The sequence below is a fragment of the Nyctereutes procyonoides genome, unplaced genomic scaffold, assembly GCF_905146905.1.
Source record: "Nyctereutes procyonoides isolate TBG_1078 unplaced genomic scaffold, NYPRO_anot_genome, whole genome shotgun sequence".
In the NCBI taxonomy this organism is placed as follows: domain Eukaryota; kingdom Metazoa; phylum Chordata; class Mammalia; order Carnivora; family Canidae; genus Nyctereutes; species Nyctereutes procyonoides.
This window is the reverse complement of record NW_026575049.1, coordinates 1,196,564-1,218,372: the sequence shown is the minus strand read 5'-3', so window position 1 is coordinate 1,218,372 and position 21,809 is coordinate 1,196,564. Positions and strand designations below refer to the sequence as shown.

The following is a 21,809-nucleotide window of genomic DNA, read 5'->3' as shown; positions in this document are numbered from 1 at the left end:
GGACCCTGGAGGCTTTCGTCCTCAGCCCTCCGTCTAACACTCCCCTCCCTGCTTCCCCCCTTCCATCCAGCTGGACCAGCTTGGACTTCCCCAGATTGATAGGGGGAGGAGAGGAGGTAGGAGATGGCTGCATCCAATTAGGACTGCACCTGAGCTTCTCAAAGGCAGACCCTATCAGTGCCATTTACATGTAAATAGGCTCTAGCTTCTACCCCTCATCCCACCAAAGGCTCCCAACCCGGGGTCCTGGCCCAGGCTTGGCCCATACAGCACTGTAATTAGCTGGAAAATGAGAAGCTTTATTTTATTAAGATATTATTTATTTATTCATGAGAGAGAGGGAGAGAGAGAGGGAGGCAGAGACACAGGCAGAGGGAGAAGCAGACTCTATGCAGGGAACCTGATGTGGGACTCGATCCTGGGTCTCCAGGATCAGCCCCCGGCCGAAGGCGGCGCTAAACTGCTGAGCCACCCGGGCTTCCCAATGAGACCCCATTAGCCTCTCACATAATAAAGGGGCCTTGAGACTCAGCTGCTGCCCTCACTGCAGCGTGACCATGGGGCCATGTACAGAGTGACTTCTTTCTGTATGGCTCAAGTCCCAGGGTGGGGGTGTTGGGAGTGTAGAGGACATTTCAGGACCCTAGCAGCACTTGAGAGGCTCTTAGGAGGATCCACCCTGTGGGCTGCAGAGCAAGAAGGCAGGCTCGGGCTTCCTGTTTTGTTAAATCAATTTTACTGAGCACCTAAAATATGCCAAACACTACAGAGCTAGGGATATCCAGTAGTAACCAGAACAGACAAAAGTCCTTGCCAGTGTAACGCTGACATTCTGGGAGGTGGGGAGGGGGGTGTGCGGGTAGACAGGCTATAAGTGAAACATTTAGAATATTGGATGTAATAAATGGAGAGAAGAAACAGAAGAGGGATATGGAGTGTGAAAGGGTGGTCATTTTAAGTAGGGTGACTGGGGAAGGCAGTGGTGAGTGGGAGTCTCTGTAGCAAATATGCAACGGCCGGTTCTCTTCCCAGCCCAAGCAGTAGAAGAGCACAAGGTCCAGGTCTCCAGGTCTCGCAGAGAAAGGTCCACCACTCCCTCTGGGAGAGTTAACTGTTCTCCTACTGGTCAAAGTTCCTACCAGTGCAGTAAAATGAAGGGGAGGTTTGGAATGAAAACAACAACACCCCCCAAATTTGTGGCTCTTCTCCAGTAGCTATATATTGTGGAGCACAGGACTAAACTTTTTAAAGATTTTTTTTATTTTTAAGGAATCTCCCCAACGTGAGGCTTGAACTCATGACCCTGAGATCAAGAGTCTCACCTTCTCCCGAGGGAGCCAATTTCCTTACCTGAAAAATAGGAAATAGGCTCTGAAAGTGCTTTCACTTTGCCCCCACCCCCAGCCCGTTCCCTTGAGCAGGTCTTCTCTCTCCGGTTCTCCTTCTGTCCCAACTCTGGCTCTGACTGTCCTCTGGGGCTCTACCTTGGGTACAAAGGGAGCCCCATGAGCCCCCTCAACAGAGTGGGCCATGAAAGAGAGACTTGAAATGTCAGGGAGAAGATGCCTGGGCTGCGGGGAGGCAGATTAGAGAGGAGAAAACACGGAACCGTATGATAAAAAGAGGCAATGCGGAGATCAGTGCTGGACTGGCGGGGGGGGGGGGGGGGGGCTCACCACGGTGTTCTGTTCCTCCTTTCCTAGCAGGAGGGGTAGAAGTTAGAATTCTAGAAGGATGCGACTAAATCAGGTTGATTCAGGGGTCGAGAAGCAGTGGCATGGGAAGGAGGTGTTACCGCTGGAGAAGTGGTGGAGGGAGACAGACACTGGAAGCTTCTGCATTGGTAGCAGGGGAGAAGTACCGACCTTCACTTGGTCTGAGGTCCTAGGTGAGGGGTCAGCTGCAGCTGGAAGGACAGAGGGAGAAATGGGGCGGGAAGGGAAGCCAGACTCACCTCCCACTGCTCAGGGGCCTGGGTCTGGTTGTCCTGGGGGTGGTCCTGGCCAGAGAAGTACCTGCTTGAAATTCTGCGGGCCTGGCAGTAGTCTGAAGGGTTAAAGGGCGAGGAGCTGATGGGTGAATAATGAGGAAACAGAGTCTCCTACTGAGCGTGGAAATTTTGGTACAAAGCATAGACGATATCATTCCTTAGTATGCCCAGCTCAGGGGCTGTTGGAAAGTGGGCTGCTGGCTAACCCCAGCACGCTGCAGGGTGTGTGGGGTGTGGTGTGGTGTGGTGTGTGTGTGTGTGTGTGTGTGTGTGTGTGTGTGTGTCTGCAGCCTATATCCTCCTTTTTCTCCACCAGCCTCCTCCCTCCCCTCCAGCCACCCTGGGATTGGTGATTCACAGCCCCTCCCCCGGCTCCCCCAGACCCTCCCAGAGCCTTTATCTGGGAGCCGAGAGCTCCTGCCACATCCTCAGATCCCCTCCACTTGGGCTCTCTCCACCCAGGCGGTGTGCTGTGCGTGGGCAGTGACCAGTGTTCCCGGCTGGCCCCCCATCCTGTTAGACCAGCTGCCCTCGGCTCAGAACTGCTCCACAGGTAGGCACGAGTGGGAGAATGTTGGATGGGCTGGGGCTGGTGCCAGAGGCCAGAGGCCAGAGCTGGGAGAGGATAAAGGACCCGAGGGAACAGAGGTGGGGCCTCTGATCCGGGAGCAGGGCCCTGGGACGAGCAGAAAGCGCCCACAGGGGCAGAGAACCAGGACTGTCTGGAGCCTGTGGCTTCAGACTGCTCCCATCCTAGAAACTTTTGCCTAAGTCTTGGGTTACCTGGTGCTGGAAAGCAGAGTCCCGAGTCCCTCCTCAGGCTAACTAAGAAGACAGACCAGACCGTGCGTGTCCTGCGAATCTCTCTTGCTTGGAGACGAGAGTCTGGCACTATTGCCACATTGCCCATTGCCAGGTGCTCAGCATCGGGAGATGCGTGATGGGGGAGCAGGGCAATTGAGCCCAAGGGCTGGCCCACCTGCTCAGAGATGCTCCCCCAGACCAGGGCTTGGCCGGAGAGACAGGGCGCTGGGGAAGCAGGCTCGGGACAGGTGCCGACTGTCTCCTGCATTTGCACCTGTGTTGTAACCTCCTCCCCTCGTTCCTGTCCTGACCCTCTGCCCTCTTAGGCACCATGAGGAGTGCCCTGCTGTTTGCAGCCATCCTGGCCATCAGCCTGGCTTCCAGTTTTGGGGCTGTCTGTGAGGACTCACAGGAGCAAGTGGTGCCTGGTGGGGGCCACGGCAAGGTAAGGCGCCCCTCTGCAGTGCCCACCTGGCAGAGAGCTGCACTCTGCCTGGCCCGTGGCTGTTGAGGGGAGGCTGGGAGGCAGCTTGGGGCCACCTGAGTTATGTATCCATCAGAGGGTGTCTCTAGGCACGTCTCTAAGAGCCTCTGTCCTTTTTAAGATTTTGAAATGACAGCAATTAGATTGGTACACATGCTTTTAAGATGATTATAGGTGGAACTTATTACAAATTCAGTGTGTGAAGTCCAACTGCCGCTCCAGCTAGGATCAGTTTAGCATCTCATTACAGGAGGTGGGCAGGATATTTGAACAATTTGGGAAAAGTGGCTGCCTAGGAAGTCGTATGCAGGGCAAAGAGAGGAGTCAGTCTTCAACCCTACGCATCCCAGGGCATGATAGGCACGCAGACTTACAGGTGTTGGCTATTGCACCAGATCCAAAAGACTAGAACCACTTCAAAAATACAAAAAAATAGTGGCACCCAGCTGGCTCAGTCGGGAAAGCATGCGATTCTTGATCTCGGGCTTGAGTTCCAGCCCTACATTGGATGTAGAGATTACTTAAAAATAAAATCTTAGGGATCCCTGGGTGGCGCAGCGGTTTAGCGCCTGCCTTTGGCTCAGGGCGCGATCCTGGAGACCCAGGATCAAGTCCCACATCGGGCTCCCAGTGCGTGGAGCCTGCTTCTCCCTCTGCCTGTGTCTCTGCTTCTCTCTCTCTCTCTCTCTCTCTCTGACTATCGTAAATAAAGAAAATAAAATAAAATAAAAATAAAATCTTAAAAAAAATACACAAGGAATGCCAAGTATGCATTGGACATTATGTTTGGAGCCCAAAGTTTCATCTGGAGAGAGTCGGAATATCTGGATATATTTTTCTTTCTTTCTTTCTTTCTTTCTTTCTTTCTTTCTTTCTTTCTTTCTTTTTCTCTTTCTTTCTTTCTTTCTTTCTGTAAAGATTTTATTTATTTATTTATTTATTTATTTATTTATTTATTTATTTATTTATGAGAAACACGGAGAGAGAGGCAGAGACACAGGCAGAGGGAGAGGCAGGCTTCCTGCGAGGAGGAGCCCGATGTGGGAATCCCCACCTAGGATCATGACCTGAGCCAAAGGCAGACGCTCAACCGCTGAGCCACCTGGGCACCCCTGGATATATTTTTCTAAGACAAGCTTACTTCAAGACCTGGTCCTCCTTGGTCAATGAAAGGGAGAAGTTGTCATCCTACCCCTTCTCCCGAGTGGTGTGTGAGGACGGGGGAAGTGGGGTGAGGAGAAGGGTAGGAGGTATGTGAGCTGGGCGACGGGGTTGGTGTGTGCAGGGGTGCATCCTGTGTAGATGTGCTCTGTGCTCGGCAGCCCAAGGACAGCTGGGCTCTGGAGAGGGAGGCACTGCTGAGACTAAGGTGAGGATCTCCGAACGTGATCATTGGCATCGTCTCTCTGCAGCTGCAGTTAACTGGCTGTGGGGTGTGTGCCCACCAACCATCCTGCAGTGCCCAAACTGCTAAAAAAAAATCACTAACACAATGAAGAGCCCCTGCCTGGCAGCAGGTCCAGAATGGGGTTTATTTGTGGGGGAGAAGATAAATAAATAAATTTATCTATTTGTCCTTTCCTTTCTTGAAAGTGGCGGACTTTGTGGCTCCCTCACATAGCAGGGCAACCATATCCCCGGGCAACTGGCTCCTGATGTGCCAAGGAGAGCAGAACCAATGGCCCTTCTCACTGGGAGGTGGCAGCAGTTGGGAGAGAGCAGTCCCCTTTGAGCTTGGGAGATAGAATGACCAACCATCCCAATTTTCCCAGGACCACCCGTTTAAGTACTGAAAAGCCCATATCCCAGGAAAGCTCTGAGTCCTAGGCAAATGGGACAGTTGGTGTGCCTACAGGGATGCTCTATGTGCTCCTTCTAACCCTACTTCTCCAATCTTGCTGTGCAGGCGAATAACCGCAGGGGCCGGGTTGAAATGCAGATCTTCTCGGTAGGTCTCAGGTAGGATGGAGATGCAGATTAGGAATTTCTAAGAAGCCTATGGCAGTGGTGCTATTGATGGTCCCCGGACCACACTTTGAGAGCCCACTTCTCTTCCATTGTAAACCAGAAGAAATCCCAAAAGATACAGGATGTCAGGTTCAATTGTGATGGGCTCAAGAAGAGGCCATGGTTTGTGGGGAGGGGTGAATGGATCAGGTGTGAGCCTCCTGCCTCAGCCCTCTTTGTTTCTGTCCCTTAAAAGGACTCGGACCTCTACCAGTTGCCCCCGTCATTGCTCCGGAAGCTCTATGACAGTGGCTCAGTCTCTCTGGAAGGATTGCTCAAAATGCTGAGCAAGGCTAGCGTGGGTAGGAAGCAGCCCTGGGGAGAAGGGGGTGGGGGGCAGGATTCTGATGATTAAATAGGCTTGAGAAGAGCCTTCAGGTGGGATGGAGACGGGCGATGGCTTGGTGAATAATTGGGGGTTGTGCTCTGAACACCCTCTGACCACTCCTTTCCAGGTTCCATTCCCCAATGACACACTCTTCTTGCTTTCACAGATCCTAAGGAATCGCCACTTCCCCAGAAACGTTAGTAGCCTCTTCTCCCTCCCTGTCTCTGCTGACCGTTTACTAGAGCTCCATGGGCATGGGGCCCAGTGGCCATTCTGGCTGGCCCCGTCTCAGCTGGCACAAACAATATGCCAGCTGCAACGGCTCATGGGCACCAGGGCATGGGCTCATAGGCTCCACTGGGTACCAGGAGGAAACAGGTGTGATGAGCGGGGTGGACTCTTTCTCCATCAGCTGGTCTTTGAGAAGCAAGAGAACCTCTTGGTGGCTGTGAAGACTCTAAGCCAGACACCTGGGGTGGGGCAGAGAATTCTTGCACTGTGGAGAGGGTGAGGTGGGCAGAGAGGGTGGCTAATAGCCTGCTGACTGGGAAGTCCAGTTGTGGCATGATAAAGACCCAAGAAACCCAATCTTGGAAGTCTTGACACTCCCCTACCCCCATTATCACTGTTGGCAATGTTGGCCCTTCTTCTACAGGTGACATGCATGACTTCTTCGTGGGACTTATGGGCAAGAGGAACATCCAGCCAGGTAGGAGCATGTGGGGGCACAGTGGGAGGGGTTTAGGGTACTAGCAAAGATTTGGCAGAAGTCAAGTGCCTCATGCTTGTCACCAGAGGGAAAGACAGGACTTTTCTTAGCTATAGTGAGGGCTCCTCGGCCTTTCTACCCAATCAGGTTGGAGCCACAGTCCAGATGTCCCTGGGAACACAACGGGGAGACCTTCATAAGATAGTCCTGCTGCAGCTGGGAAGGAGTTGGGGGGGGGGGGCTGTTCTTGCCCCCATCTCCCAAACACAGCATGCCTCTGCTTTCCAACTCTGTCTCCCGATGCTGCCCTTCATGGCTAGCCCTTTGATATTGGGTCAGGGTGAAGGTCACATTCAGAAAAACCCCTCCTAACTACACTGTTTATTTTACCTCAGACACTCCTGTTGATGTAAATCAAGAGAAGGTCCCCAGCTTTGGCACCCTCCAGTATCCCCCCAGTGCGGAATAAGGTAAGGATTATTGGTTAGGAGAGGGGACTGTGCGTGTGTAAGGGGGGAGGAGCCGGAGAGACATTTCGTCTGATGCTACAGGCATTTATAGTCATAAATTTGCCCTAAAATACATGGCCAGCGGCCAGCACACTGTTGGTCCAACATGCCAGCCCCCAGAGCTGCGTACCTGTCTGCAAGAACACGCGAACTCACATACACGCACACACGCCCCTGTTTCCCTTGAGTCACGGACCCTGGCTGACTCCCGAGTAGGCAAGGGTGGTGGGCCACGGGAGCGAGGGGTTGACCCTGTGGCTTCTCGGATGGTCAGCTCCAGTTGTTCGGGCTCCATTCTCGAATCGTCTTGTACAAGCTGGAGGGAGCAGCACCCGGTTGTAACAGGCACCACATCCAACTCACAGGGGTTGAGTGTTCGGCCTCCTAGGTAGGCAGAAACCGTGCGGATCATTCAGAATCTCGGGTGACTGGGTCTAGTGTGTAATTCGTCACAAGGGTGATTTAGGAAGAAATGCAAGGAACTCTGAAATTTTATGGGGAGTAACCAGAAACCATATCTCAGTACCTCCGCGTAGCCTAACGCCTTAGAGCATAGCCTGGGTTTGAATCCGGGATCTGCAGCTCCCTGGCTGTGTCCCCTCGGCCAAGTTACATAACCCTCCTGTGCCACAGGTTCCTCATCTGAGAAATGAGGGTCATATTAGGTTGCAGGCTTGTGGTTTTGAGGACGGAGCGTAGGTAAAGTATTCAGGACGGGGGCCTGGCACACGGAGCACGGCGCTGTGTGTTGGCAGCATTGGGATCATTCCGGAGGCGGGGGAGCCCCAGTGTCGCCCCTGGCGGGCTCTGGTCTGTCTGCGTGGAGCTGTCTGGTCTGGATCCTGGGCTCGAGTGGGCTGACGGATGTCTCGCTTGGTCCCCGGGTCGGCGAGTCTCCAGGGAAGCATCTAGTCACAGCACGGAAGGGCTGTCGCGGCCCCAGCTCCCCCCAGGCCTCGCAGCCCAGCCCATGGCTTCTTCGCAGTAGCTCCGAAGGAGCAGGTGTGGGGGGAGAAAGCGCAGGAGTGGGAGCTGGGTGACCAGGGGGAGACTCCCGCTCCCCCGCCCCCTGGGCCCCGGCATGCATGTTGCAGTCTCAGGGGAGACCCAAGGAGCAGGAGCTCTCGAAGGCAGCTCGGGCTGCGGGCGCACGGCCCCTGGGCCCGGAGACCCGGTCTGGCCCCGCTCGGTCGGGCGAGAGGGCCACGCAGCCGTAATAACCGTAACTCGCTGATTACACGGTACTCACCGTATCATTTTGCTCTCATTAGATGCTTATTTCAGTGCTGCGACCGCCAGATAATTACACGGGCAGCTATATCTGGATGACACACTCTCCCCGGCGCTCTGCATCGGCCATAAAGATAATTACAGTGCAATTTTGCCGTAGTATTTTATACAAATGGTGAAAACAAGTGCATTGTACAAACCTTCTTTTAATGCTCGCTGGTGAATCCAGGCTCTTTCAGAGGGGCCGCTGGCATAATCGCAGCCTGCATAATCTCACCACTGATGGAGCGTTCTCAACCCGCGAGGCGCCAGGAGGAACAGCACGTCAAGTCCCCGGGGCCTGGCATTTAAGATTAGATGAGACGGAGCAACACAGATCATTGTGTCATCTTATTTCATTCATGTGAAACTGCTAACACAGGAGGTGATCCCTGGGCCTGTGCTTTCTCTGGGAGGTTTCTGGAAAGAGGAGGCCATGGGTGAGCCTGGGGGGAGCATTAGCACCAGAGCACACTGGATAGGGCTGTGTGTATGCCTGGCTCATGGGGATGCGAGTATGATAAGAACCTAGTGTAGGGACCCACAGACCATGCACAGGGGTGTTTCTAAGTAGCACGGTAAACACAGAACGGGGAAAGGGCAAGCTCCTGTGGCTAGAAGGGTTCAGTCCTCTAGTTCAAAGGCTACAGGGAAAGCTGAGGGCTAAGACTTCTGTTCTCTTCTGTTCTCTTTTCCTCCCTTTACATATCTCCCCCGCCACTCACATACCCCTACTTCCCCAGCTGGTGGTCGGTGGGAATTTTACAAGACAGAGCATGTGATTTCATTTTTTTTGGTCCTCAGCTCTCTACTTCTGGACCCCTGGGCTGCATCATGAAGACACCTGTTATGCTCTCCCAACTGCCAGCTGCACACGCTCCTCCTTCCCTTTCTTTCCCCCATTCTTGTAACACGGCTGTGCTTTGATGCCTTCTCCATCCCTCTATCCTGCTGTGATGTAGAAACCGCAGAGTGAGCATCCTCGGCCCCAGTGGGCATTGACTATACATTTCCCCGGGTTTCTGGAGTGTCCTTTGTTAAAAATATGATGTCTCTCTCTACTCAACAATAAAGGATTTTCACATGTGACCTAGAGTGATGCAATTGTTTGGCCGGTGGGTGGGTTTTTCTCTTTCTTGACTCTTCCAGCTACATCATACACACATACACATTTACAATGTGCACACCTACATGTATCGTATATAAATGGAAGCATCTTTATTTTGTACATGTACTGATTTCCCCAACAGTGCCTTAGTCAGTGCTTCATACAGGTAGTATTAGAAGACCTATTTAGTAATTAAAAAATAAATCAGTGAATTTGGAAGATGGTGTCTAGCACTCAAAGACTTTCACAGATTAGCTTTGGATAAAGGAAAAACATATTCCGAATGGCTTGTCTGTATTTCTAGGATGGGCCTAGGAGACAGCAATCTTGAATCTGACTCTATGTAGAGAAGGGTGAAGGCATGGGTGGTGCAAGGCGGTCAAGGCTGTGCAAGGACCCAGCCACAGAGGAGGATTAATCTATAGAATTGCACCATTTCTCTGTCTCCAAATGTCAAGCAGGGGTCCGGGAACAGGTCATGGAACAGATGGTGACCCATACATGGTTTATGGTATAGCGGGGTTGTGGACGAACAAACAACACTTGGTCTTGCCAGAATGGGGCATGGATGGGGAAGTGACTACAGAGACTGAGAAAGAAGGGAGCAGCTGTCTTCAGTGTTAACTGGCCATCTTAGTTGTTTGAAGGGGAAAACATTTGTTCCAGACTCCTCTGCAATGCAACCGATACCAGCCCCCGTAGCGCTGGTCTAGAGGTCCACAGAATATGCAAGGCACTGAGATGAGGTGTATGAGTGTCTTTTATGTATCTCATGTGCCAACTACCACAGCCCAGGGATCCGAAGGGGTGTTCTGTATCTGGAGGGAAAGCCTGGGAAATCCTCAGACTCCTTATTTTAGCCTGGTGCAGGGCCTGGCCATGCTCCCGAACCGCCTGATACAATGTCAACACTGCACTGGCCCAAGGCAGTGAGGAGACAGCACCACCGAGCCAAAGGTCGCTTCCCACAGGTCCTTCATCCCAGTGAAAGTTCTCTCTTCCAAGGACCTAAATGGGGCAACTTTGTACCTATGGCAGTACAGTGGGGTGGGAGGTGGAGAGAAAGTCCAACTCAGTGTCCCCTGGGTCAGGTTTATTGCTAGAGGTCAAAGAATGTTCTTGTTGGAGCCTCAAGCCTTTCTTCAGTGAATCATCATGCTGGCTTTTCAAAAGTATCTATCTACAAGGTTTTAGCTTTTGCAGATTCTAGGGAATTTATTTGGGTCATGAAAGCTTCAAGAGTTGGTACAGCTCAGACTCAGGAGATGAGCATGTGTGCTGAGAGGACTCAAGTGCTTTGCCAAGTAGGAGCATAAATGCAGAAAGGTTGCTCTCTGGTGGGACTGACAAAAATTGCAATCCTGGGGATTCCAGGCAAAATGAAGCCAAATTTTAAGCCAGATTCCTGTTTTGTTTTTTTTTTTGTTTGTTTGTTTGTTTGTTTTTGTACTTGGAGAATGTGTGAAGAAATCCTGGCTCTCTTCCTGTTGTTAAGAGGTTGTACCTAAGGAGACCTGACCCAAAAGACCTTGACTGAATTTCTGGCCCTTCTCCACTTAGCTTTGTGTGTGTGCGTTACTGGGATTGCATGGTGATTGACTTTACTTATTTTATTTTATTTTTTTAAGATTTTATTGATTTAGTTGAGAGAGAGAGAGCCAGGGTGAGAGAGAGAGCGAGCTCACGCATGCATGAGGGTGGGTGGGGGGAGGGACAGGAGGAGAGGAAGAAGCAGGCTCCTCGATGAACAGGGAGCCCACCGTGGGGCTTGATCTGGGGACTTGGGGATCGTGACCTGAGCCACCCAGGTGCTCCTTATTTATTTATTTTATTTTATTTTTTTAGTATTTTTTAAATATATATTTTTAAAGATTTATTTATTTATTTATTCGGAGAGAGAGAGAGAGAGAGAGAGAGAGAGAGAGACAGAGAGAGAAGTAGACTCCATGCAGGAAGCCTGATGCGGGAATCGATCCCGGGTCCCCAGGATCACACCCAGGGCTGCAGGCGGCGCTAAACCACTGTCCCACCAGGGCTGCCCTATTTATTTATTTTTAAATATTTTATTTTTTTATTTGTGAGAGAGGAGAGACAGTGCACACTAGCAGGAGGGGAGCATAGGGAGAGGGAGAGGGACAAGCTGACTTCCCATGGAGCTGGGTGAGGAGCAGGATGCGAAGGCAGGGCCTTGATCCCAGGACTCTGAGACCACGACCTGAGTCAAAGTCTGATGACTGAGCCATCCTGGAGCCCTGTTTGGTGATTTACCTTCAAAAGACTTCGGTCTTAAAGGTTCTGGACTAATTCCAATGTACGTGGAGGGATGGTTTCGCCACGCCAAGCAATGCCTTGACACCATCTACCTGGAGATTTTATCAGACTCCACAGGTTAAAGGCTCAGTCCTCTGAGACCACCCCTCACACTCCAGACGCCATCTCATGTCTGGGCTATTACCCATGCTTCTGATCTACCGGCTACAGACTGGAGGTTCCCACAACTACCCCCATAGGCTTGATTAATTTGCTAGAGTGGCTCACAGGACTCAGGAACCATGTTTACCTACTAAATCACCAGTTTACTATAAAAGGATGTAACTCCAGAAGAGAGAGATGGAAGAGATGCATAGGGCAAGGCACAGGAAAAGGGGCATGGGGCTTTCACATTCTCTCTGAGTGCACCACTCTCCCCTCCCTGAACATGCATGTGTTCATAACCCAGAAAACTCTCTGAACCCCATCCTTTTGGATTGTTATGGGGCTTCATTACATGGTTATGACTGATTAAATCATTGGCCATTAGCAATTGATTCAACCTCCTGCCCCCATCCTTGGGTGCCCCAAACCACCCAACAACATAACAAAAGACACTTCTATGAGATTCATCACTTAGGAAATTCCAATGGTTTTAGGAGCTCTTTGTCAGAAATGAGCACAAACATCAGATATATATATTTCTTATTATAAATCATAGTATCGCAAGTATAAACAGTATAAACTTTTTAAAAAATATTTTATTTATTTATTCATGAGAGACATGGAGAGAGAGAGAGAGGCAGAGACACAGGCAGAGGGAGCAGGGAACCGGATGCAGGACTCCATCCCGGGTCTACAGGATCAGGCCCTGGGCCGGAAGGTGGCGCTAAACCGCTGAGCCACCCAGGGTTCCTAAAGATTTATTTATTTGAGAAAGAGAGAGTGTGCATGCTCTAGCATGAGTGGGGGGAGGAGCAGAGGGAGAGGGAGAGAGAGAGTCTCAGCTAACTCCCCGATGATGAGCGTGGAGCCCTACATGGGGCTGGATCCCAAGACCCTGAGATGGTGACCAGGGCTGAACCTGAAACTAAAGAGTCAGACGCTTCTCTGAACGAGCCATCCAGGCCACCCTCCTCTACCCTTCTAAGTTCTTGGCTGAGACATGCTGCAGTAAAAGACAGATTACCAGGAGAAAAACAGAAGTTTAGTGACAAGTATACCTCCTATATACATGGGAGAAGCTCAGGAAAACTCCGTAACGCCCTAAAATGGCCTAAGTCACCACCTTAAATACCATATCCAGTTAAAGACAAAAGAAGATATTGGGGGTTGGGGAGCCGGAGAAGGTGGGTTTTCAGGCCAAGCACAGCGAATAAGGGGATGGGTGGTTATGCAGATTGAAGTTCTCCTTCTCCAACGAGGAGAGTTTCTAGAGATCTAGTGGTCCTTCTCTTCAGGGGCAGAGAGACACCCTTACAAATGGAGGTTTCCCTCATAAATGTAATTTTTATTCTGATTTCAGAGCTTCTCCTGTGTCTGCTGGTTCTTAAAAATAAGCAGCCTAAAATAGTCCTTATGCCAAAGAGGCATATTTGGGGTGACAAATGCTGTTCCCCTTAGGGAGGACAGGCTTCAGGAAACAGGGCTGGGCTCTCGAGGTGCAGTGGGACCCCGCGTACTCCTTCCTTGGCCAGCTAGGTGGGAGGAGGGGCGTCAGAAATTTTCAGGAGGGGGTGAACCAGGGGCCCAGGCCTCAAGGACCTGTTCATTCACTTTCCGAAGCACCTGTCACGGCCCAGGAAGCTGTGGTGCGCACCTCGACGAGTAGGACCAGAACCACGGAGCCCAGTCTCCAGGACGCTCTCAGCCCAGTGCGCTCACGAATTAATCAAATAATCTTTTTTCCCCAAAAAACTACAATAGTGGACGTTCTGAGAAGCCTCTGGTACTATGAGACGTAGGACAGGGTAGAGGATGAGAGTTTAGAGTCGGGATAGTGCTGCTCACTCCTCCAGGGCCCGGGGTCAGGAGGGAAGGGCCGGCGCCTGGTAGATCAGAGCGCGACGGGTGGGAAGGTAGGTCCGCGCAGCTGCTCGCGCGGTGGCGAGGCCGGGCCGGGGCCGGGGAGGGGGGAGGGGGGAGGGGGTGGGGGGCAGGGGGGAGGGGCGGGGCCGGGGTCCCCGGGTGCGGGATGGGAGGCGGGGCCCGGCCAGGGTCCCCGGGTGCGCGGGGGGTGGGGGGGGAGGCGGGGCCGGGCCGGGGTCTCCGGGTGCGCGGGGGGTGGGGGGGAGGCGGGGCCGGGCCGGGGTCTCCGGGTGCGCGGGGGTTGGGGGGGGAGGCGGGGCCGGGCCGGGGTCTCCGGGTGCGCGGGGGTTGGGGGGGGAGGCGGGGCCGGGCCGGGGTCTCCGGGTGCGCGGGGGGTGGGGGGGAGGCGGGGCCGGGCGGGGGTCCCGGGGCGCGCGGGGGGTGGGGGGGAGGCGGGGCCGGGCGGGGGTCCCGGGGCGCGCCGGGGCCGGGCCGCGCAGCTGGGGGCGGCGGAGTGTGGGGCCGCGGCGCCGCCCCCTGGGCTCCCGGCCCCGCCGTGGGGGGGCGCTGCCTCCTCCCGGGCGGCGGGGGGCGCTGCGGCCGAGCGGCGGGGGGCGCTGCCTCCTCCGGGACGGCGGGGGGCGCTGCGGGCCGGGCGGCGGGGGCGGCCCGGGCCGGCGCGGCGAGCGGCGCGGCGGATGGAGAGTCTGGCCGCGGCCGGCGGCGCCGCCTCCTCGTCGGGCCGGGCACGGCGGGCCGGGGCCTTTGTGTGCGGCGGCGGCGGCGATGGTGCTCGGGCCCCGCGGAGCCGGTAAGCGCGGCCGGGCCGAGGGCTGCCCCCGCCGACGCCGCCCGGCCCGGCCTTGCTCCCCGCCGCTGCGCTCCCCCTGCGCGCCCCAGGCCGTCCCCCCCCGCCGGCCCCGCCGCGCATCCCCTGGCTCCGGGGGCGCCCGGGGCCCCGCCGTGTGCGGCCGCACCGAGGTGCTCCGTGGCCCTCGATGGAGCCCCAGCCCGACCCAGCGGCCTTCCTGGGTTCGAGCCCCCGGGGGGAGCCTGCGGCACCGCGGGCTGCTGGGGGGCCCGCTCGGAAGTCCCCCCCGCTTCCCGGGGCCCCCGCCTGATGCGGCCTGGGGGTCGGGGAGCTGCTTGGCCGCCACCCCAGCAATGCGCAGAAGCTTCCTGGACCCCAGAAAAAGTTGGGAGTTAGTAGAGGGTGGTGAGGTGCGGGGCTGTGCGCGCGGGCGAGCGGCGAGGCTGCGGGACGAGCCCGTCCGCAGGCGGGACTCCAAGGGGGGCAGTGGGACCCCGCAGGTCCTTAGGAGTCTTGCCTGTAGGATTAGATGCCCTTCCTAGGGCATCTAGTAAGTCTCCAGTTCTGGTCCACATACGCGTAGATCCCAAAAAGGGTGGGCAGGAAGAAACCAGAGTCCATCAGTGGTGAATGCAGCTTGCTTTGGGCCCCGGGTACTTTGGCTTCATCCACAGCGTCGGGAGGCGGTCACGGCAGTATCCGCAGGGCACTGGGTTATGGTAGGACAAGAAACAGGCAGGTAGCTTAGGTTAGGGAGAGGTTGACTTAGGGACCGCAAGGACAGAGCATCATAAGAAACGGAAAGACTGAAAGCGACCTTATCTTGCCCTCAGCAGCTACTGGAGCTTTAATAATCGTGTTCGAGTACCTGTATGGCATTTGGCATCGAAAGAGAAGTGAATGTGCCCAGTGAGATAGGAGGGCTCACACCCGGGAAGAAGTTAGGACATTAATTCGAGCCCCCTGCCGGGTAATGAAGTGAAAGATTGTGTCTGGGCAGTTGCCTGTGGCCCGGGTCCAGGGTCCGGGGCTCTAGCTTCTGTCCCCCCAGGCCCACCACCTCTCTTCCCGACTCTTAAAGACAACGACGCTGTCCGATTTGTTTTAGTACTTTGGGATCTCGATGTAACAGCTCTGCCCTGGGGAGTATGCGGGGAGAGGGGTTGCTGTGCATACTGAGCGGCTCAGCCATGCCCCGAACCCCAAGCCCCAAACCCCGAGCCTGTTCACTCCTACCCCCACCCGGGGCTTGGAGACCCTCCGACCCGGCGGTATTTTCTTCCGCCGAGCTCCTCACTTGCAGGGATGTGTTTGGCCATCCATCTCTTCCTTTTACTGTCCGCAGATGAACCGTGCTGATACAGAGGCAACTTCATCGGAGCTGCTAAGATGGGCATGCGGATCAAACTGCAAAGCACCAACCACCCCAACAACCTGCTGAAGGAACTCAACAAGTGTCGGCTCTCCGAGACCATGTGCGATGTCACCATTGTGGTGGGGAGCCGCTCCTTCCCGGCACACAAAGCCGTGCTGGCCTGTGCGGCCGGCTACTTCCAGAACCTCTTCCTCAATACGGGGCTCGATGCTGCCAGGACCTATGTGGTAGACTTCATCACGCCCGCCAACTTTGAGAAGATCCTGAGCTTCGTCTACACGTCAGAGCTCTTCACAGACCTGATCAACGTTGGGGTCATCTACGAGGTCGCCGAGCGCCTGGGTATGGAGGACCTGCTCCGGGCCTGTCACTCCACCTTTCCTGACTTGGAGAGCACTGCCGTGGCCAAGCCCCTGAGCGGCACCTGTGAGAGCCACCCCGGTACCCAGAGCTGTAGCTCAGCAGAACCCGCCTATCCCCTCGGAGACCTCCGGGGTGCGGGGGAGCACTTTGGGCCTGATAGGAACTATGTGTTGCCCAGTGATGGTGGGGGAAGCTGTAAAGAGGAAGAGAGAAATGTCACCGGTGACATTAACCAGAGCCTGCCTCTGCCACAGCAGCCACTGCCGCCAAAGACGGAAGAGCACGACGCGCCTGCCCCCTTCATCCCCGCTCCTGGTGTGGTGACTACACAGCCGGTCCTGGGCACTGTCAACATGAGCATCCAAACCAGCACGAGCTCCTGCCAGCCATACAAAGTTCAGAGCAACGGAGACTTCAGTAAAAGCAGTTTCTTCACCCCGGACAACGCGATCGACATTACCACCGGGACCAACTCCTGTCTGAGCAATAGTGACCACTCCAAAGACCCCAGCTTTGGGCAGATGGATGAGCTCCAGCTGGACGACCTGGGGGATGATGACTTGCAGTTTGAAGACCCCACTGAGGAGATAGGCACAGCCGAGGAGGTGATTGAGTTGAGTGACGACAGTGAGGATGAGCTGACTTTTGGAGAGAATGACAACCGAGAGAATAAGGCCATGCCCTGCCAGGTGTGCAAGAAAGTTCTAGAGCCCAACATTCAGCTGATCCGACAGCATGCTCGGGACCACGTGGACCTGCTGACCGGCAACTGCAAGGTCTGCGAGACCCACTTCCAGGACCGGAACTCCCGGGTGACCCATGTTCTGTCCCATATTGGCATTTTCCTCTTCTCCTGCGACATGTGTGAAACTAAGTTCTTTACCCAGTGGCAGCTGACCCTCCACCGACGGGATGGGATATTTGAGAACAACATCATCGTCCACCCCAACGATCCCCTGTCTGGGAAGCTGGGTTTGTTTTCGGGGGCGGCCTCGGCAGAGTTGAAATGTGCTGCTTGTGGGAAGGCGCTGGCCAAAGATTTCCACGTGGTGCGGGGGCACGTCCTTGACCATCTGAACCTGAAGGGCCAGGCCTGCAGCGTCTGCGACCAGCGACACCTCAACCTCTGCAGCCTCATGTGGCACACGCTGTCCCATCTGGGCATCTCAGTCTTCTCCTGCTCTGTGTGTGCAAACAGCTTTGTGGACTGGCATCTCCTAGAGAAGCACATGGCCGTGCACCAAAGCCTCGAAGACGCCCTCTTCCGCTGCCACTTGTGCAGCCAGAGCTTCAAGTCGGAGGCCGCCTATCGCTACCATCTCAGCCAGCACAAATGCAACAGTGGCCTTGACGCGCGGCCCGGTTTGGGGCTACAGCACCCAGCTCTCCAGAAGCGGAAGCTGCCAGCAGAGGAGTTCCTGAGTGAGGAGCTGGCTCTGCAGGGCCAGCCTGGGAACAGCAAGTATAGCTGCAAGGTCTGTGGCAAAAGGTTTGCCCACACAAGCGAGTTCAACTACCACCGGCGGATCCACACGGGCGAGAAGCCGTACCAGTGTAAGGTGTGCCACAAGTTCTTCCGAGGCCGCTCGACCATCAAGTGCCACCTGAAGACACACTCGGGGGCCCTCATGTACCGCTGCACTGTCTGCGGCCACTACAGCTCCACCCTGAACCTCATGAGCAAGCATGTGGGCGTGCACAAGGGCAGTCTCCCGCCCGACTTCACCATCGAGCAGACCTTCATGTACATTATCCATTCCAAAGAGGCGGAAAAGAACCCGGACAGCTGACTGGGTCCCAGCAGGGCTGGGGGGAGCTCCCAGGCGGCAGCCAGGACGTAGGTTTTCTAATGGATGTTGGTCCCCCTCCAGCTGAAGTTTCGATTTTGCCTTGCTAGGAGTTCTGTTCTGTCTTGTGTTGAAAGAAGAAAAAAGAAGAAAGAGCACACGAGCTGTTACTGTTTTTTGAGAAGCAACGGCCCTATCATGTTTACCTCCTTATCTGTTCTTGCCCACGAAGGGCCGTGTTTTTTATTCTTTGGAGGATGGTTTTGGGATCTGGTCAGGCAGTTGGTGTCAACTGGATCCCCTCTCCGAGCCTCTCAAGTTTTAGTTTACTGATAGGTTTTATGCTGCTAAGAATCCAACCAACAGCCTCACTGAATAGAGGAAGGTGGAGAGAGGTTTTCACTGTGGGTATTCTCGCCAGATTTCCAACTGGGACCCCCAGCTATGAGAGATTTTGGGAATGTGGTCGTTGAGAAGAGACTCGTCAGCAGGGCAGCTTGCCTCCAGGTTTAGGCCTCGCCCTCAGCAGGGGAAGGGTGGGTGGGCCGGAGGTGCCTGCTCCCATCTGCTGACGGGATGCTAAAATCTTTTGGCAGCTAGATCCAAACTGGGGACAGAGCTTTCTGTTTAGGTCAGAAAGCTTCAGGATGAATCCTTGCCAGTCAGAAGAGGTGTCCTGTGGCGCCGCCAGAAGTGGCAGCCTGCTGGGACAGGAAGGGAGGTGTCTCTTTTCTCCTCAATTCCAAAGAAATTTGATTTTATGGAGCTATAGCCCAGGCTGTCAAGCCTTCCCTGTGTGGCCGAGAGGACAGGGAGCCCCTTTGATACGTCATCTGCCATCTGGCTACCTCCGTCGACCTTGAGTTTCCTGGTGGAGAGGAGGGGATGTCTCTCCACAGCAGCAGCCTTGCCTTAACCGACATCCAGTCTCCCACCTAGAAGTGTGTTTGACCTGTGGTGTAGACGAGAAGCCCCGTGAGGTGGAGGAGTGATGGACTGTGAGGCCTTCGGGGTGGGAGGGACCTGAGTAACTGGCGGTGTGTAGCGGGATGTGCGTTCCGGTTCCATCTGTCCCAGGGTAACCTGTTTACGTTGTGCTAACTGGCCGCAGCTTTGGCAGCTCACCTTTGACCTGCTGGAATTTATCCTGATCTGTCATTGCATCGCCACCAGGGGGCGCCACAGGATGGCAGCTGGTTCGGGTCCACCCGAGGTGGCTAGGGTGGAGTGGGCCCAGTCCTTGGGGCTGGTGAGCTCCATTCCCGCCCCAAGAAAGCCTGAGGGAGAGGCCCTCGGATCTCGCATATTCACAAGGTAGCACCTCAGTAACTCATTCTACCTCACGCTGCCCCAGGGAGCTCTGAGTCCCTGGCCTAGGCCCTGACACTGCCCCTGGTGGGACTCAGCAGCACCCTGGGCTGTTTCACAAGCAAGTGGTTTTAATTAACTCACAAAGCCTTTTTGGACATTGATATTTATTTATTTTTGCTTTTATATACATGTTACCCAGCATCTCTTTCAGATAAGTGACTTCAGGAAAAGGAGTTTGTCCCCAGCAAGTAGCCATATTCCTGGGGACAGTCCTGGCCAGAGATTTGGGAGATGGGGGCTAGAACTGGGGGGGGGGGGGCGGTGTCATGCCTTTAAATAAGCAAATCCTCTACTTTCTCTCCAGATAGTCTCTTGAAGAATAAGCCCAACGAAGCCCGTAGGTAATGGCTGTGAGTCCTAGACCCTTGGGGCCGATTGACTTCCTAGGCCCTTCCTCCCTGCGATGGAGTAGATTGGGGTTTGGGTTGAGGGGAACAAGTTAACCGAAGGACCTTTTTTGCACATTTGCCTCATCCTTCCTAAACTTGGGAAGCTCTGTTGAGATACACAGGCAAGCCAGAGCTCCGTCCCGGTCGGACTGGCTGCCTTCCTCCTGGCCCTAAGTCGGGAAGCCTCCCATCTGGGGTGCGTGGCTCTCTGGTGACTGGTACACAAAGGGATTTGTACGAGTGGCCACCTTTCGCCATCTACACCCTATTCTTGGCAGGAAAGCAGTGCTGAGCCCTTTCATTCCTGACGGGCTTCTCCCTTTCTTGCCCACACTGACCGTTGGGAATTTAAGAAGGAGAACGTGCAAGGGACCACAGTCCAGTATCTGCTAAGCTTCTCGAGTCTAAGTGATTCTTCCCAGACCGTCGATGAGGACCAATTTTTCAGTGGTCAGGTTGGAGAGAGGCGGTACTTACTGGAACCCAGCCAGGTGGCTGCGAGTGCGTCCGCATGCCAGAGAAACCCTTTTCCTTAGCAGGAGGCATCGTGGATGCTGGGTAGTCTGTGTACTTAATCCGAAACTGTGAAGTTTTCCCTTTTTGCCAGTAAACCAAAAAAGCAAATCCTTGAACCTTTGCCCCTGAAACACTAAACAAACAAACAAAAAAACTGCACCCCCTGAGCCTCCTGAGGCCACGTGGTTGGTTGATCAGGGTGGCCTGGCTGGTTGCAATCAGACATGTAGCAGGTCAGTAGCTCATCAGGCTCATTGACCGAACCCCGTTCCTCTGCTTGTCCCCCTGTTCGCCCCCGACCCCTCCCTCTGCTTGGGGTCCATGTTTGCTGCCTCTGCCTCCAGCTCACCCTTTTGTCAACTGTTTTACTTGAAACTCGGTATTGTGGCAAAGGGCACTCTGGGGATACCTGGTCGAAGGTGTTCGTTATATCTTGGGTTTTTAACATTTTTGTCAACCCCCTGTTGTGGGGCCCCCTGTGCCTCGGGAGCCCGGTTTAGCAGCCTGCTGTGTCGTTCTGAGGTTCTGTCCACCCCCTGAATGTCTCGTCTTCTCCCTGTTTCCTCTTTCCTGTTCTGCACTCAGGACCAGCTACATAATTTGCAGAGCCCTCTGTTGAAAAATGAAGAATTTCAAGGTGGCGACTGTAGAGCATTAAAGCAAGCACGAGGCTATTCCCAACCCGTTTCTTAAGGGCAGAAGGTGATACTCATGTGGCGCAATTGGATCAACAGCAGAGGCTGCCTGTGGCCACGGGAGGGGACCCGTCTCCCGCTTCTCCTGTGACCCCTTGGTGGCTCGCTGATGCCACCGTGCCCCCCGGGAAGCTCTGCTGTATTTTAGTATTTGGTTCTATGTTTTAAGACCGAGGGGGTCTCTATAGTTCACAGCCAGGTGGAGAGAGAGGAGGTGCGGGTTGGGCCCCGGTGACCCTTAAGAACCAGGAAATGGGTAAAAGTTCTTTTGGACCTTCTTCCCTTCTGCCCCATCAGCACCCCTTTGTCTCCAGGACAGACCTCTGGGCTTAACTACCTTCTCCCCAGTCAGGTTTTGCTACTGATGAATCTTCTTCGTTTTCTGGCCTCTTGCCGTGCCCTATCCCTGAGACTACTCAACGTTGGAAGTGAGTTGAAATCCTTTTCTAGGTGGACACTGATTTTGTTGGCGTGGGAGTGGGCTGTGCAGAGAAGTCTGTGCCATCTGGAGGCCCCCACGTGTCCTTTTGCCTCAGCCCCGCACGGAGAGCCGGGACGTGCAGGGCACGCACACCGTTGGTGATCACTCTTCATAAAACTTAACATCAGAATGAAAATGAAACTGTTTTGATTTCGATGTTTCTTTAACACCCTGCGCCTGTCCAGTCCACCCCCCTTCCCACCTCCACTAGCGAAAGTCTCTTATAAAACCAAGAGTTGTTGACGTCTAACTTCCTTCCATTAAATTAATAAGTACTGACCTCCTAATATTTAAGTGTTTACTATCTATTGCTGTAAAGTTTTGTATATTTTGTAAACTTCTCTTCCCAAATAGTAGATGTCTAAAATCGTTGTACATCTGATTCTTTTATATTCCATTGTTTGGCACAAAGTGTGGTTTTTATTTAGAATAAAAAAAGGAAATTTGAAACGGGAATTCTTTTCCTATGACTGGGGTTATGCTATCCCTTGAGTTCAGAAGGTCGGGGCCCAACACCTGGTAGTAGCAGCATTCT

General features: G+C 54.2%; 2 protein-coding genes across 3 annotated transcripts; both read left to right on the top strand.

Moving 5' to 3' along the window:
- Positions 1-2,443: 2,443 nt before the first annotated feature.
- Positions 2,444-9,166, top strand: TAC3 (tachykinin precursor 3). Its single transcript, XM_055329342.1, has 8 exons — positions 2,444-2,543; positions 3,121-3,239; positions 5,185-5,226; positions 5,482-5,587; positions 5,780-5,809; positions 6,269-6,322; positions 6,718-6,792; positions 8,905-9,166. Exons 2-7 carry the CDS (start codon positions 3,126-3,128, stop codon positions 6,789-6,791), a joined length of 420 nt encoding a protein of 139 aa, XP_055185317.1. The 5' UTR covers positions 2,444-2,543; positions 3,121-3,125; the 3' UTR covers position 6,792; positions 8,905-9,166.
- A 5,033-nt stretch (positions 9,167-14,199) lies between these two features.
- ZBTB39 (zinc finger and BTB domain containing 39) lies at positions 14,200-21,724 on the top strand. Of its 2 annotated transcripts, none has more exons than XM_055329344.1 (2): positions 14,200-14,297; positions 15,643-21,724. In XM_055329344.1, exon 2 carries the CDS (start codon positions 15,687-15,689, stop codon positions 17,823-17,825), a length of 2,139 nt encoding a protein of 712 aa, XP_055185319.1. In that variant the 5' UTR covers positions 14,200-14,297; positions 15,643-15,686; the 3' UTR covers positions 17,826-21,724. The 2 variants fall into 2 exon arrangements, with proteins under 2 accessions (XP_055185319.1, XP_055185320.1); XM_055329345.1 differs by lacking the exon at positions 14,200-14,297 and adding an exon at positions 14,487-14,707.
- Positions 21,725-21,809: the final 85 nt, after the last annotated feature.

What these genes read in the sequence shown, in the direction of transcription:
- TAC3 (XM_055329342.1), top strand. Translation starts at nt 3,126, where the DNA reads ATGAGGAGTGCCCTGCTGTTTGCAGCCATCCTGGCCATCAGCCTGGCT. An exon ending in GCTGAGCAAGGCTAGCGTGG is followed by an intron (nt 5,588 to 5,779) that starts GTAGGAAGCAGC and finishes TTGCTTTCACAG; the next exon opens with ATCCTAAGGAATCGCCACTT. An exon ending in ATCGCCACTTCCCCAGAAAC is followed by an intron (nt 5,810 to 6,268) that starts GTTAGTAGCCTC and finishes CTTCTTCTACAG; the next exon opens with GTGACATGCATGACTTCTTC.
- ZBTB39 (XM_055329344.1), top strand. Translation starts at nt 15,687, where the DNA reads ATGGGCATGCGGATCAAACTGCAAAGCACCAACCACCCCAACAACCTG.